At 44.5% G+C, this 16,796-nt stretch overlaps 1 protein-coding gene across 4 annotated transcripts in view; it reads left to right on the forward strand.

Annotated features, from left to right (window-relative positions):
* Positions 1–16,796, forward strand: part of CALN1 (calneuron 1) — a 490,771-nt gene that overhangs the window by 294,944 nt on the left and 179,031 nt on the right. For all 4 annotated transcript variants that reach the window (XM_043456427.1, XM_043456428.1, XM_043456429.1 and 1 more), the window contains one exon: positions 14,511–14,623. In XM_043456427.1, coding sequence (XP_043312362.1) covers positions 14,511–14,623 — 113 coding nt within the window. The remainder of the gene's footprint in view (positions 1–14,510; positions 14,624–16,796) is intronic.

Below are 16,796 nucleotides of genomic sequence, written 5' to 3' on the forward strand. Positions count from 1 at the left end.
TACAACCCCAGCGTATCACACGAGGAGAAGTTCCAGCACTGGCCAGCATCGTGCTACAGGCTCCAGTCTCCATGCCTAAGCAGGGGGGAGGCTGTGGGAACCCAGTGGATACCCACTGGAGTAGGTAGCCTTTCCCTTCTCCAGGGGATCTTCCCAACCCAGGGATCAAACCCAGGTCTCCTGCATTGCAGGCGAATTCTCTACCAGATGAGCCACAAGGACCTTCTAACACATCCCCAAAATTAGAAAGATAAGGATGGAGTGATATTCTTTTCTGGCACCACAATGAGCGTTCCTGAGCGTCCTTTCCCCTTCCTCCTACCTTGGATCTACTGTCCTAGATCATATCAAGTTTCTCTGATTTTTGCCTCTGTAGCGCGTCTTTTGAGGTCAACACACACTTGTGATGCCTTGTTTGTCTCTTTCCCAGCTGAACTCGAATTTCCTAGATCACAGCGTTGATGTCCTCCATGTTCATTTAGCATCCCCAGGTCTAGCGCAATGACTCTACATAATGGGTCTGGGAACCTATTTGTTGGCTTGAGTTAGAAGTCATAGTTTTCTGCCAATGGATCCCAAGTAGACCTTGACTTTGCTAGAGCATTGATGGTGTCTTCACCTTTTCTCCTCACTGAAGCTGGTCCCTCTTCCTTCCACTCATACATTTCATGTCATCCTTATATGTTTGTACAATCTCTTAATTGCATAGGGCTGTTTTCTTTCTTTCTTTTTTTGCTTTTTTTCCCTTTGGTTGTGCTGAGTCTCTGTTGTGGCACATGGGATCTTTGTTGCTGCATGCAGGATCTTTGTTGTGGCATGCCTCATCTCTAGTCACAGCATGTGCGATCTTGTTCCCTGATCAGGGATCAAACCTGGGCCCCCTGCCTGGGCCCGCTGCATTGGCAGCAAGGAGTCTTAACTACCGGACCACCAGGGAAGTCCTGCACAGGGCTGCTTTCATCTGTCATACTGGGAATACAAGCAGGTGTTCCTTAAGCCTTCTTCTCTTTCTAATAGTGAATGAGTTTCAGGAGTAAATTTTTCTTTGAGTATTCAGGATAATGTTTCTCCTCTCTTTTTGGACTCACCCCTATTTTTTCCCTTCATTTTCAGTTCTCAATGTGGAGACCTGGTACCTGGAATTAGCCAACTATCATTTGTGTGGGTGTCACTGACCACCTTCTTTTCCCGCTTGAGTTTCAGAATATCCACTTATGGGGAGGAAGTGTGCCATACCTCGTGTAGTTTTTGGTGACTATTAAGTATTCAATAAAAGAATACTGGACACGGTTTGTTTTCGTGCTTACACTCACCACTTCTTTAAATCTGAGAAGCATTTATGGTTAAAGAATCATGATCAAAGGGCTTCCCTTGATCCAGTGGTTAAGACTCTGCTCTTCCAATGCAGGGGGCATGGAACTAAGATCCCACATGCTTTGGGATGCAGCCCCCCAAAAAGTTAAAAGATAAGAATCATGATCAAGAAGCAGCATATTAAACAATGATAACAATTCTGGACACTTATTACAATCTGGGTTCCCACAGTCTACCCCCTACTTAGGGGTGGAGACTGGAGCCTGTAGCACAATGCTGGCCAGTGCTGGAACTTCTCCTCGTGTGATATGCTGGGGTTGTACCTACAAATGGAGGTAGCAGACACGGAGAGAAAAGGGATGACAAGAAACAAGAACAAGGTGTCAGACTTCCTAGCAGACTGAGCACACACACTTGGGAGCTGGTTGCCTGGGTCTCTAGGTTTTGCAGAGTCTGGGTCTCCGAGCTTGGCGAGGTCCAAGAATGATGCTCATGCCTCTTCCTGTCACTTCTTGGCAGGTGCTGCAGCTCCCTTTCCAAGAGCACAGCCTGCACAGACGACCCGTTTTATTTCTCCATCTGCTTCACTTGCGCTGTGGCTGGCAAACATTTCCTTAGATTTTTTCAAGTGGTTGATGGTTATCCTCAGCTTTTAGAACTTCTGTGATTTTTTTTTTTTTGGTCCTTTTCTACTTTCATGGACTTTTTAAACAGAAAGTTGAATGAAGACACATTAGAGATTATCCTCATTCTTTTTTTATTTGATATACTTATACTGGAAATGTGGGAGACCTGGCTTCGATCCCTGGATTGGGAAGATCCCCTGGAGAAGGGAAAGGCTACCCACTCCAGTATTCTGGCCTAGAGAATTCCACGGACTATATAGTTCATGGGGTCGCAAAGAGTCAGACACAACTGAGCAACATTCACTTTTACTGGAGTATGGGATATACTAGAGTAGTATTAGCTGACACCTGTCATGTCGTACAATTATTTTTGTCCAGTTTTGGGAACAATTAAGATCTGGTCTCTTAGCAAGTTTAATGTTTATAATACAGTTTTGTTGGCTACCATCACTGTAGTGTGTATAAGACTTCTGGGACTTATTTCTCCACTAGTTGCAAGTCTGTATCCTTAAACAATATTGTCCAACACATTAACCAAAACACCCAAATAATCAGATTGAAAAATGGGAACTTCCTTGGGGGTCCAGTAGTAAAGATATCACCTTCCAGTGAAGGAAATGCAAGTTCAATCCCTGGTCAGTTCGGTTCAGTTCAGTCACTCATTGTGTCTGACTATTTGCCACCCCGTGGATTGCAGCACACCAGGCTTTCCTGTCCATCACCAACTCCCAGAGCTTGCTCAAACTCGTGTCCATTGAGTTGGTTATGCCATCCAACCATCTCATCCTCTGTCGTCCCCTTCTCCTCCTGCCTTCAATCTTTCCCAGCATCAGGGTTTTTTCAGATGAGTCAGTTCTTCGCATCAGGTGGCCAAAGTGGCTTCAGCTTCAGCATCAGTCCTTCCAATGAATATTCAGGACTGATTTCCTTTAGGACTCACTGGTTTGATCTCCTTGCAGTCCAAGGGACTCTAGAGAGTCTTCTCCAACACCACAGTTCAAAAGCATCAATGCTTCAGTGCTCAGCATTCTTTATGGTCCAACTCTCATATCCATATGTGACTACCGGAAAAACCATAGCTTTGACTAGATGGACCTTTGCTGGCAAAGTAATGTTTCTGCTTCTTAATATGATGTCTAGGTTGGTCATAACTTTTCTTCAAAGGAGCAAGTGTCTTTTAATTTCATGGCTGCAGTCACCATCTGCAGTGATTTTGGAGCCCAGGAAAATAAACTCTGTCACTGTTTCCATTGTTTCTCCATCTATTTCCAATGGAGTGATGGGACCAGATGCCATGATCTTAGTTTTTGAATGTTGAGTTTTAACCCAACTTTTTCACTCTCCTCTTTGACTGTCATCAGGAGGCCCTTTAGTTCCTCTTCACTTTCTGCCATAAGGGTGGTGTCATCTGCATATCTGAGGTTATTGATATTTCTCCTGGCAACCTTGATTCCAGCTTGTGCTTCATCCAGTCCAGCATTTTGCATGATATACTCTGCATATAAGTTAAATAAGCAGAGTGACAATATACAGCCTTGACATACTCCTTTCCCAATTTGGAACCAGTCTGTTGTTCCATGTCCAGTTCTAACTGTTGCTTCTTGACCTGCATACAGATTTCTCAGGAGGCAGATCAGGTGGTCTGGTATTCCCATCTCTTAAAGAATTTTCCACAGTTTGTTGTGATCCACAGAGTCAAAGGCTTTGGCATAATCAATAAAGCAGAAGTAGATATTTTTCTGGAACTCTCTTGCTTTTTCAATGATCCAACAGATGTTGGCAAGTTTAATCTCTGGTTCCTCTGCCTTTTCTAAATCCAGCTGGAACATCTGAAAATTCACGGTTCATGTACTGTTGAAGCCTGGCTTGGAGACTCTTGAGCATTATTTTGCTAGCTTGTGAGGTGACTGCAATTATGTGGTAGTTTGAACATTCTTTGGCATTGCCTCTCTTTGGGATTGGAATGAAAACTGACCATTTCCAGTCCTGTGGCCACTGCTGAGTTTTCCAGATTTGCTGGCATATTGAGTGCAGCACTTTCACAGCATCATCTTTTAGGATTTGAAATAGCTCAACTGGAATTCCATCAACTCCACTAGCTTTGTTCATAGAGATGCTTCCTAAAGCCCACTTGACTTCGCATTCCAGGATGTCTGGCTCTAGGTGAGTGATCACACCATCGTGATTATCTGGGTCATGAAGATCTTCTTTGTACAGTTCTTCTGTGTATTCTTGCCACCTCTTCTTAATATCTTCTGCTTCTGTTAGGTCCATACCATTTCAGTCCTTTATAGTGCCCATCTTTGCATGAACTATTCCCTTGGTATCTCTAATTTTCTTGAAGAGATCTCTAGTCTTTCCCATTCTATTGTTTTCCTCTATTTCTTTTCATTGATCACTGAGGAAGGCTTTCTTATCTCCCCTTGTTATTCTTTGGAACTCCGCATTCAGATGGGAATATCTTTCTTTTTCTCCTTTGCCTTTTGCTTCTCTTCTTTTCTCAGCTCTTTCTAAGGCCTCCTCAGACAACCATTTTGCCTTTTTGCATTTCTTTTTCTTGGGGATGGTCTTGATCACTGCCTCCTGTACAGTGTCATGAACCTCCATCCATAGTTCTTCAGGCACTCTGTCTATCAGATCTAATCCCTTGAATCTATTTGTCACTTCCACTTTATAATCATAAGGGATTTGATTTAGGTCCTACCTGAATGGTTTAGTGGTTTTCCCTACTTTCTTCAATTTAAGTCTGAATTTGGCAATAAGGAGTTCATGGTCTGAGCCACAGTCAGCTCCCGATCTCATTTTTGCTGACTGTGTAGAGCTTTTCCATCTTTGTCTGCAAAGAATATAATCAATCTGATTTTGGTCTTGACCATCTGGTGACGTCCATGTGTAGAGTCTTCTCTTGTGTTGTTGGAATGGGGTGTTTGCTATGACCAGTGTGTTCTCTTGGCAAAACTCTATTAGCCTTTGCCCTGCTTCTTTTTGTATTCCAAGGCCAAATTTGCCCGTTATTCCAAGTATCTCTTGACGTCCTACTTTTGCATCCCAGTCCCCTATAATGAAAAGGACATCTTTTTGGGGTGTTAGTTCTAGAAGGTCTTGTAGGTCTTTATAGAACCATTCAATTTCAGTTTTTTCTGGGTTACTGGTCGGGGCATAGACTGGGATTACTGTGATATTGAATGGTTTCCCTTTGAAACGAACAGAGATCATGCTGTCATTTTTGAGATTGCACCCAAGTACTGCATTTCAGACTCTTTTGTTGACTATGATGGCTACTCCATTGCTTCTAAGGGCTTCTTGCCCACAGTAGTAGACATCATGGTCGTCTCTGTTAAATTCACCCATTCCAGTCCATTTTAGTTCGCTGATTCCTAAAATGTTAATGTTCACTCTTGCCATCCTCTGTTTGAGTACTTCCAATTTGCCTCGATTCATGGACCTAACATTCCAGGTTCCTATGCAATATTGTTCTTTACAGCATAGGACTTTACTTCCATCATCAGTCACATCCACAACTGGTTTTTGTTTTCACTTTGGCCCTGCCTCTTCATTCTTTCTGGAGTTATTTCTCCACTGATCTCCAGTAGCATATTGGGCACCTACCGACCTAGGGAGTTCATCTTTCAGTGTCCTATCTTTTTGCCTTTTCATACTGTTCATAGGGTTCTCAAGGCAAGAATACTAAAGTGGTTTGCTATTCCCTTCCCCAGTGGATCACGTTTTGTCGCAACTCTCCACCATGACCTGTCCGTCTTGGGTGGTCCTACATGGCATGGCTCATAGTTTCATTGAGTTAAACAACACTGTGGTCCATGTGATCAGTTTGATTAGTTTTCTGTGATTGTGGTTTTAATTTTGTCTGCCCTTTGATGGATAAGGATAAGAGGTTTATGGAAGCTTCCTGATAGGAGAGACTGACTTACCTCTATGGTCAGGGAGCTTAAAATCCCTTACGTGCCTTTCAGCCAAAAGCACAAAACATAAAATAGAAGCAGTATTGTAACAAATTAAATACAGACGTTTAAAATGGTCCACACCAAAACATCTGTAAAAAAATAAAGTAGAAAAAATTTTCAGATAATAGGCAGAGGAACTAAATAGACATTTATCCAAAGAGCCAACAAGTCCATAAAACAGTGCTCAATATCTGTTCTTTGTGATCCTAAAGTCAAGATTATTCTGAAGTCACTGCATCCATTTTCTCATAACTTACACCCTAATGTATTTCAGATCCGAGACTTTCTAGTCTACACTATTCTCTGAAGGTTAGAAATGACCTCGCAGCTATTGGAGTAGAAGGCGAGTTTGGTGCTAGTAAGATGCATGGTCTGTCTTGACAGTTTCTCTTCCGCATGGATCCCTGAGGAAGATGTGCACATAGGAGCAGTAGGAATAAGGAAGAAAGTGCCCATGTATATTCAGCTTTGCTCATGGGCTGTATCCCTATGTAGAAAATAAGAGAGGAGGTAGGATGGCTGGGCTAACTCTCAGCAGATCAGGCTTGGATGGACCCACAGCATAGATGAACAATACCAGAGGAGTTTGGGCCCCAGCTGTGAGCACAAACTTTGCACACTTCCTGAGAGCCAGCCTTATTGATTACTTCCTGGTCCTATTTGGAAGGGGAGTGAGAGTGAGCAGTGCCAAGGCGAGGACATGCCTCCACTCTTCACCAACTCCTTTCTTTATCCTCACTATCCCTCAGCCTTCTATTGTCCATGTGTGCGTGCTAAGTTGCTTCAGTCGTGTCCGACTCTTTGTGACCCTGTGGACTGTAGCCCACCCTCAGGGCTCCTCAGTCCATGGGATTCTTGGGGCAAGAATACTGGAGTGGGTTTCCATGCCTTCCTCCGGGGATCTTCCCCACCCACAGATCAGACCCATGTCTCTTACATCTCCTGCATTAGCAGGTGGGTTCTTTACTACTTGTGCTACCTGGGAAGCCCACTTTCTACTGTGGTCAATTGCAACTTCCCATTTGGATGTAAAGCAGAAGTAAAAGCATCTTTTCTGTTATTCTAGGATACGTAAGAGATGTTAAAGCTCTGCTAAATGTCCAGCTCCCATGAGAAACAGGCTTTCCAGCATGCTGGGTTGCTGGAGGCAGGTGCATTGCTTAGGGTTGTCTGGGCCTTGGTGCTGCTTTGACAGGCAGGTTGAGGATGGGGCAGTTTGGGAAGAGGAGGACCTAAGTATGTAAAATTCTGAGCGCAGAGGCAGAGGATGGAGAGAACATGCTAGTCCTTTCAGAATAGTGGCTGAGTTGGCCTGCTGCCCACAGTCAAGCCTTCACAAGGAAGAACCTGTCTTGTGTCACCAGCCGCTTTGAAGTCTAAATTAGATCCCTAACCAGGGATCAAACCCATGATCCCTATAGTGGACACATGAGTCCCAACCACTGGACTGCCAGGGAAGTCCCTGTTTCTCTTCTTAAAAGGACACAAGTCCTATTGGATTAGGGCCCCACCCTTATGACCTCATTTAACCTTAATCACTTCCTTCAAGTCTCTGTCTCCAAAGATAGTCACACTGGGAGTTAGGGCTTCAACCAATGAATTCTGGGAGGACACAGTTCAGTCCCTAACACATTATAAGAGGTTAATGTGGAAGCATTAGGCATAAAAATTTCACTGGATGGAGTTGGTGGATAGGGTGATGCTCTCACTCCCCACTTGGACACTTCCCACTGACTGCATCAGGGACAAGCAGGGCTTATCTTGTCCTGTTCTCTTCCCATAGGAGTCCTTGTTCCAGCATGAAGTGAGGGTGGTTACTGCTTCAGTCACACAACATCCTTCCTGGGGTCCACGAGGTATTCAGGGTGCTCATCTCCTCTTTCAACTTGTTAGAACCTCCCCTCCCTTACGGGTTAAGGGTTCTACTGACTTTTAAGAAGGTGCACACCATGAGAGCTGCAAGTCAAGTTTTATTTGGGGCAAAATGAGGACTATAGCCCAGGAGACAGCATTAAAGAGAGCCCTGAGAAACCACTGTGAGGAGACCAGGGGAAGAACTAAATACGTAGGCTATATAGCTAGGATATTTTGCAATAAGGGGCTTCCCTGGTGGCTCAGCAGTAAAGAATCTGCCTGCCAAGGCAGGAGATGGGTTTGATTCTGGGTTGGGAAGATCCCCTGGAGAAGGAAATGGCAACCTACTCCAGGATTCTTGCCTGGGAAATCCCATGGACAGAGGGGCCTGCTGGGTTACAATCTGTGAGGTCACAAAGAGTCTGACTTGACTTAGCATCTCAACAACAACAACAGTATTTCAATAAAGGGTAGGTAATCAGGAACATCAAAAGATTATTAATAATTGAAAACCAGATATCTCGAGTTAAGGAATTTAGCACTTTTCTAAGTATGGGAAAATGCAAGAGTCTAAGCTCACTGGAATCATTCCTCAGGTGTGTACCTGAGCTATCTGGGGCCAGTATCCTGTATTTTCACATCCTATGTTCCCTCAGGGCTCACCACAGGGAGTGCCCGCAATCTGATGGCTGCTAGATGGCAGATGTTTTTTTCAGTCCTGAATATCCTCAGGGCTCACCGGCTCATGTTGGAGGGCTGCAATTGCTGATGACTGTGATATCCTTGTTTACTGATATGGCAGGAAATATTCCATTTCTCAGCTCACTCCTGAGCCATTGAGAATTTCCAAATTAGAGCCTTTGCTCCTACCGTTGAGCTGCCCTAGCTTAATGCTTTTAGGTCAGTCCCAGCCCCTACTTGATTCTGCCCTGGGTGATGGATTGCAACCTCCTGGAGGCTAAGCCTGTGTCTATTCATCCCTCTCTTGCCCCACCATGCACCTCACATCTCTGTGCTTTTGGAATTGAGTCAGTTGATTGGAACCGAGTCTCAAGCAGACATTTCTTCTTCCTCCCAAGCTATCTCCTCATTACCCTTCTTTACCCATCATTTTTTCTGTATATGCCTTTCCTTCCTTTTATTTCGCAGGGATTTTTGTTGCTATTTTACCTTTTGGTGAAAGTTTCACCTGGTTGGTCTTAACGAATGTCGTGCAGTCCTGGCCCTCCCGCAGCTTCTTGCCCTCGTTCAAGTTCATTACTCTGACTTACATAGCAGTGGGAAGCAATCAGATGTGGTCCTGGGCAGGTTAGCTTCCTGCCTGTCTTGCTAAGTGGATCATGATATTGGAAGCATGGGGGAGGTTAGGAATGAGTCCTTGTTGAAGTGAGTTTCACTGTTTCGCTCTGCACTTACTTGACCGTTAAAGGTTCGTAAAATGATTTAACCTAATGAAGTTTTTGCATTCGGAGTTCGCTGCATCCTGTGAAGGGTCAGGGGGGGACGGTCTGGGAGGATGCCCAGTTTGTCTCTAGGGGACACGTGAATCCAGAATGCCAGCCTGATGTCACCCTGCCAGGTGTGGTGGAAGAGGGTGCCTATAGGATTGTATGGGAGAGACCTGGGTCCTCTGAGAACTGACCCTCCAAGGAGAATTACTGAGACCCTCATTGCAGGCAGAATGGCAATTTGGGGAACAAAGAGCTTTCAGACAGTGGTCATTTGTGTTAAAGCCTCTAAAGGCCATTTTCCCAGTTCCCACTAAATTCCTTCCTAAAAGTTTAGGTAGGAAAACATATTATACCCTCAGATGTTGCAGAGAGGTGTGAACCTGGAGCAGGAATTATACTGGGACCTCTGACATAGAGGGAGGCTTTGCAACATGGGGTTAATATCAAGAGTTCCAAGCTGATCCCTTAGCAGGCATATGCTAGCTGCTGAGCCTTGATCTAGCTCCTTTTAACCTCTTCTTGCTGAAGTTTTCTCAAGGGTAGAATGTGGAAGGGCAGAACCTATTCACAGTGTTGGGATGGAATCACACACAATAATATATGTCAGACCTTGAGTTCAGTGTCTGGCATATGGTAAATGTTAAATCAATATTTCCTATTACTTATTATGACTCTTTTAAATGCTTAAGAAAGGCCTCCAGCAGCTGATCTGAGACTCGATATCTAGGCAAAAAGACAACTTAGATTTCAATTTGCCTCTTTGTGCCAGGAGCCACAGCACTCCCCAGCCAGGGACCGCTGGGCTCAGATGAATGAGTGTTGCTGACAGAGTCATACATCACCCGGCCTCCTGAGAGGCAGCAAAAGCATAGGCGAACTGCGGGGTTGGGAATCACTGCTTTGCTCCCCTGTGTGAGCTTCTGCAAGTTACTGAGCCTCTCTGTGTGTGAGTTTTCTCATCTGTAAAATGGGCCACTGGTAGACTTCAATGAACCAGGCTGTGCAATGTCTTTCAATGATGCCATGGTATCACTCAGTATGCTGGATGTTAAGATCATCACCAGACTTCCCAGACTTTGCCTTGGCCAGTGGCTGGTTTTTTATATAAGGAACTTAGGGAGATATCTCTGAAATTGTACTCATCTCAGCACTCCTGGGATGGATGCAGGGTGGGGTGGGTGGGGAGACATGGGGAAGAGTGCTAGGAGCAGCTTTGATAGCTTATGGGGTGTTCCCAGTCCTGCCTGTCCTTTAAACTAGGATCTGCTGAAGGGGACTTTTATTCAGTCTCCATCTGAATAGAATCTTGTACTCCTGGAAAGACCAGTGCTGAGCTGTGTATGTGAGGGAGGAGTCTTTGTGTACTGAGGGTCTGCAGAAAATGTGCAATATATACATGCTCCCGAGCCAGAGCTGAGAAGATCCCAAGAGACATAGAGAAAGTCAAAGAGGCATCCCTCTTATTTCTCCAACTATGGGCCTGCAGGAATCTCCCTTGGATCATTGATAGTTGGGGGGGGAAATGGAGGAAGGCAGTGGAGAATCACATTTTGACCAATAAAAAATTTGAGGTTCCAAATGTCTTCTGCTTAGTAGATAGAAACAAATCCTTCCATGAACCAGACCTCTCCTCCAACTAGCAGAAAGGCTCTGCCAAGTCCCCTGTGCCCCTGCGCTGTAGCTAGCACCCCCCTGGGGTTGCCCACCATGACCCAAGCACTTCCCTTGCAGTCAAGGGTTTCAGTAGCAAAAAAGCTGCTCCCTTCACTGAGGTCAGGCTATGGTTGGAAGCGTCTCTTCCACTTGCCAACTTTGAGGCTGATGTTCTCAGCCAAGGGCACCATCTGTGAGTGCTCCCTGATGACTTTGACTAGGGTTCCATGTGGACCCCAGTTCCACATGCTGCTCTCCCAACACCTGGGTTGGGGGGAAGTTTCAGAGAGGTGGGTGATCACTCTCCTCTTACCTGAAAGATAGATTGTTTAAAAACAGCCTCATCCTCCTGGTTCTCAGGTGCCTAATATACTGAGAAATATATATTGCACATGCTCTGGACCCCCCCCCCCACCCCCATTCCATTCAGCTCCCAAGTGAATGTAGTGCCTACTATAGCCTGGCCAGGAGGTTGTATGACCCAGCCCAGTGGATGTATTTTAGATAGGGTCTCATGAGTTCTTTATAAAAAAATTATCCACACCCTCGAGCTTCTAAACCTTTATGAACTGTTGGACGTTGCTCCGGGTGACAGACAGTTGGGATGATGCCCACTGTTACTAGACAAGCACCTCAGAAGGGGGTCTCAGAAGGAGAACCATAGTACAGTAAGTCCTCTGCATATGAACAGGTTTCACTAGTAAGTCCAATTTGTTCTTAAGTCTCATTTGTTCATAGGTACCCAACTAACACAATCAGCTAGATCATACTGTACTGTAATAGGTTTATAATGCTTTCCACACAACTAATACATAAAAAACAAACACAAAAAATAAAGAAAACATTTCTCATCTTACACTAGTACAGCACAACAGCTGGAATCCAGGGGCTGGCATCAAGGGTTACCAACTGGAGGAGGGAGAGGAGGTGGGAGATGGTGGAACTGAAGGATTGTCAGCAACAGGAGGCGGAGGGCAAGCTGCGTTTCACTCTCGCCTAACGTCGATGGCACAGATTCTGGTTCCTTGCTGGGACCAGATGCACGTTTGCATCTTTGAATGTTCACAACTTGACGATCGGCATGGAGGGGACTTACTGTACTTGAGACACTATCTAGTCTAGTATTTCTCAAACTACTTCCCCTTCCTTCTCTTCTTCTTCCTCTTGTCCTGCTCCTCCTTCTTGTTCTGCCACTCACCTGCTCAGGTGCCTTTTAAGACACTTGTTTCTCTAGTTGCCCCAACCCCATGACATTTTAATAGCACAGATATAGTGTGCATATGTCTCTTTACATACTGCGACCTTAGGAGGGCCACTAACCATTGTAATGCCTCAGGTATTTTTTGTCCCCTAAGAATCACTTTCCATCTCACTGAAGGTGACACTTGCTCTCTTGAGAATGCATCTTCTGGTCTGAGCCTTTTTGGCCATCCAGCACCGGCTTTTTGTTTATTTATTTATGGCTGCACTGGGTCTTCATTGCAGCACACAGGCTCTTCACTGATACATGCAGGCTTTCTCTAGTTGTGGTGAGCAGAGGCTACTCTCTAGTTGCAGCATGCAGGCTTCTCATTATGGTGGCTTCTCTTGTTGCAGAGCATGGACTCTAGGACACTCGGGCTTCAGTAGTTGGCTCAGGAGCTTAGCTGCCCCGTGGCTTGTAGAGTGTTAGTCCCCAGAGCAAGGATCCCACATCCCCTGCACTGGCAGGCTGATTCTTAACCTCTGGACCACCAGGGAAGTCCCCAGTGCCAGCCTTGACTAGCAGGAGCAACTTGGGGTGAGCAGCGGGTTAGTGCATGAATATAGCAAGTGCGACTGTCCTAAACTGGGAGCCATGTGGTGCTAACTCAGTGTGAATACCAGCAAGACTGGGCCATTCTCAGCTTCCTCCAGCTTTCTACTTTCACAAATACTGGATGATTTATCTTTGGGTAAACATCCTGGACTGCATTTAAGGTAGTTTCCTCGCTTTGTCTTTTTCTTTAAAAGTGAAGTTATTAAGTGAAAATGAAACAGCAGGACACAGCATCTTGAATCCTGCTAGTCAGTATTCAGGGTGAGCACACCAGGGATGCAGAAGAGAGCTCATGTCTTCTCCACATCTCTGCCAGCATCGAACAGTGTTCCTTTTAGAAGTATTCGCTAGTTTGAAACGCAAGATGCTAACTTGTTGTCAGCTGATGATGACCAGCCAGGGTGAAGTTTTAGATCCTTTCATCTTATTGAACGGTAAGAGGTACATCCCTTTCTCAGTAGTCCTTGGACTGCCCCGCCCTAGTTGGTGGCTCAGTCTTCCCTTTCCCACTGACTTGTCACGCCTCTCCTATCCTCTTGGAAGTTTTATCTACACTGGGATCTGTTCCTGGACTGTCTTTTTCTGAATTATTGACATCTTGATGATGACATCCACCTGAATTTTGGAAGCAGGTTTTCAGCAAAGGCTCATGGAAGGCAAAGAAAATACAAGCAAGAGACATCATTCATTCTCTAAGGGCATGTTGAATGCCCACCGTGGTATCAAATATAGAGTCATTTCAGACTGGGTCCCTGGCCTTGCAGAGCTCACAATCTAGGTGGGAGACAGGCATGCACATTAGTGGCTGAGATAGAGGGTGATCAGTTCTAAACAGGTGCACATTAAGTTAGTAGGAGAGACAGAAGTTTGCCCAGCTCTGTCTAATGAGATGAGAAAGGGTCAGGAAAAATACCAAAAGAGAACATGATATTTCAGCTCCATCTTATGAAACAAGTTAGAGATCACCCGGCAAACAAATGGAAGGAACAGCGTGTACAGAGGTCTGGAGCTCTGAAATAGCATGGCGTCTTGTGCAGAGGTGGGGAGCAAAAGGTGTCAAAGGGCATAGTGGGACTTGAGGTGGGTGAGTTCTGAGGTGGCTTCCTTATTTTTGGTCAAAGATGCCATTGAAATTTATAAAGCAGGATCAGATATGCTTTGGGAGAAGTAAACTCAACTGTGTGGAAGAGAGTGTGGAGGTGAGAATATGAGGACAGAAATCATTTTACTAGTAACACTGTAATTATTATCAGAACATTCTTGGAAGCATTTTCCTACCACAGTGTTTTTGGAACTGAATTAGCAACTGAATTAATGAAGAAGGTAGAGCAGCTACAGCTATTTAAGAAGTGAAATCAGTGAGACTTGATGACTAAATATATGTGTGATTGACCAGTATGAAGGAAGAGATTTGGATGAAGGTGTGATTTCTCTCCTGTATAGCTAGGCAACTTGGGGTTCAGGAAATACAGTACCTGTGAGGTTGTAGGAGGTGTTGGATGGGATTTAGATATAAATACTAACAAATGATTAGGGATAGGTGGTATTGGAGGTACTAATTGTTGCCAGTTTCTTGGTTGTCTTCTAGTATTTTAAGAGTGTTGCACAATTTTCAGAAATGGTTCCAGCTCTTCCTTGATCAAGGTCATGCCATGGAGAAAAGCATGTAGATGTTTATTTCATGTTTATTTTATTCATCCACTCCCAGATGTTTATTTCATTATTTCAAATTATTCCATGACTTTATTTCATGGAGATGTTTATTTCATATTTCCAGTGAAATAATTAAATAAACATTGGGTAGGTCAATTTGAGCTACTTTTCAACTCATATTTATATCTTCTCCTTCCAGGGGATGGCCAGGTGGATTTTGATGAATTCATGACCATTCTTGGCCCCAAACTGGTGTCTTCAGAAGGTCGCGATGGTTTTCTTGGAAACACAATAGACAGCATATTCTGGCAGGTGAGTTAAGACTTTGTTTAAATATTAGATTTGATAGTAAACATGGGTTTGGGACTAACCAACATTTGACTGTGAATTTGGGGCTTCTGTTCAGCATGTGAAGCTCTCTTCTGGGCTCGACTGACATACACTCCTTGAACTGGACAACTAAGTTGAGATCATACTAGGTCCCCTGAAAACAAGTATCAAAACTGTACTCATTTAAGTCTTAGAAGAGTGAAATATCTCCCTATTTATTCCCTATTTCAAAAATAGTTTTGCATTTTGGAGAAATGAGATTCCCCCTCTTCTGGTTCACAAAAGCCTTTTTCCTGGAGACACTTAGGAAGGACATGTTGGTGTTGCCTGTGCTCACTGCCATTCCTGGTTCAGGAGGTCCTTGCTGAGAGGATATGATTGCCTTGTGTGTTTGGATCCTATCTCTCAAGAGGACAGAATGGTTTTAGCTCAAAACTTGTATTTGATACTTCTCAATTTGCTTCTGTTTCTATCTGCAAGCTGTCTTAGAAATTCCAAGTAACAATGACCTTTGAATTATTTTGATGTGCTATAAGTCATTTCTTTATATTCTTTAACTTTAAAATATGAATGTTACTTTGTGATTATGGAATTTGGGGAATGGCTCATCAATAATTATTTTAAAAATTTGAGTATGATTTGTCAAATTAAGTTGAATTATGGTTTAGACATGTAAAATACCATTCCAACACAGGGTGGTTTCTTTGACTCCTTGATGTGCTTTTCTTCCTTAATTAAAGGTGCTTCTCTCGTCTAGTAAAGGACTGCAGCTGGGAGTGTGCCTCTAGTCTTAATCTGCTATCATCTTGCATAAAACCAACAGATACTTAGTAAAAACTTGTTACCTATCCCGTAGCCTAACAGTCACTATGGGTTTTACAAAAGACTTTTAAGACAGTCCTTCATAGAGAATAGAGTGATGGTTGCTAAGGGGAAGGAGGGTGGGGGAGAGTTGGGTTGGAAGTTTGGGATTAGCAGATGCAAACATGGAGAATGGATAAACAAGGTCCTACTGTATAGCACAGGGAACTATATTCAATACTCTATGATAAACCACAATAGAAAAGAATATGAAAAAGAATGCATATATATGTGTAACGGAGTCACTTTGCTCTACAGCAGAAATTGACGCAATATTGTAATTCAACTATACCTCAATCCTATTGGTTACAAAGGGCATCCGCCTTCAGTGGCGGGAGAGGACTCCTCCCAGTGAATACCCAGAGGAGGGGTCATTGAGGACCACCTCAGAGACTGCCGACCACAAAGGGGAATGGGGCTGTAATTTGGCTTCAGCTTCCTGGCCTGACACTGCTGTCACGGCCTTTCATTTTTTTCAGGTTTTGGTTTCTCCCTACCTTAGAGGAAAACTGACCATGGATGTTCTCTGTGTTCTGAGAAGTGATCCTACCAGGCCCTAGGCTCACCTTGCAAATTAAGGCTTCTCTCGAGGGCTCACTCATTCCTGGCATTCTAGCCTACAGGGCCAAGGGGAGAAGAAAATCAAATGAGATTCTGCAAAAAGGGCTATTTATCAGTTGGTGCTCATCCCCAAAGTTTTGAGCCCCTGGCTCTTTGTGGGAAACTCGTGTCAGTGAAGGTGGAATTGATTGGCTACTAACACGAGGGCCATGCCCCAGAGTGTCCGTCCTCCCTGGATACTTAGTCCTCTGGGTGTGAGGCTCACAGATTTCTTGGCTGCCAGTTCAGAACCTCTCTCTTATGTAGCAAATAATAACGTGTGGAATTCTTATTGTATTTTTCTCCTTTATTCATCAAAGTCCCGTGTGTTGGCTGTTATTGCTGTGATGTAGTTGAGCAGAACTTGGTGTCCCTTAGTGGTGGAGAGGAGGGGAGGGAGGGGTGAGAGGGCCAGATGCACGGTGGGGGTGGGGGAGGGCTTTCATGCTCAACACTTCAGCTCCATTGCAACTGCAGAGCAGCGGGGTCCTCAAAGTCACTTTATTCTGACAATCACTTGCACCACACACCATGAGGCCACTTGTACCCAAGAAGGTATCTAATGCAACAGATGCTTCCATGCCATGAAGCATCTGCATCTTGGGTTCACCTGAGTCCCCACAACAGCCCTTCATCTTTCCTCCTCCATGACCTCCAGCGCTGTGCACAGCTGTGTTCTGCCATGAGCCCGCAG

This window comes from Cervus canadensis, chromosome 32 (genome assembly GCF_019320065.1).
Source record: "Cervus canadensis isolate Bull #8, Minnesota chromosome 32, ASM1932006v1, whole genome shotgun sequence".
Classification (NCBI taxonomy): Eukaryota; Metazoa; Chordata; class Mammalia; order Artiodactyla; family Cervidae; genus Cervus; species Cervus canadensis.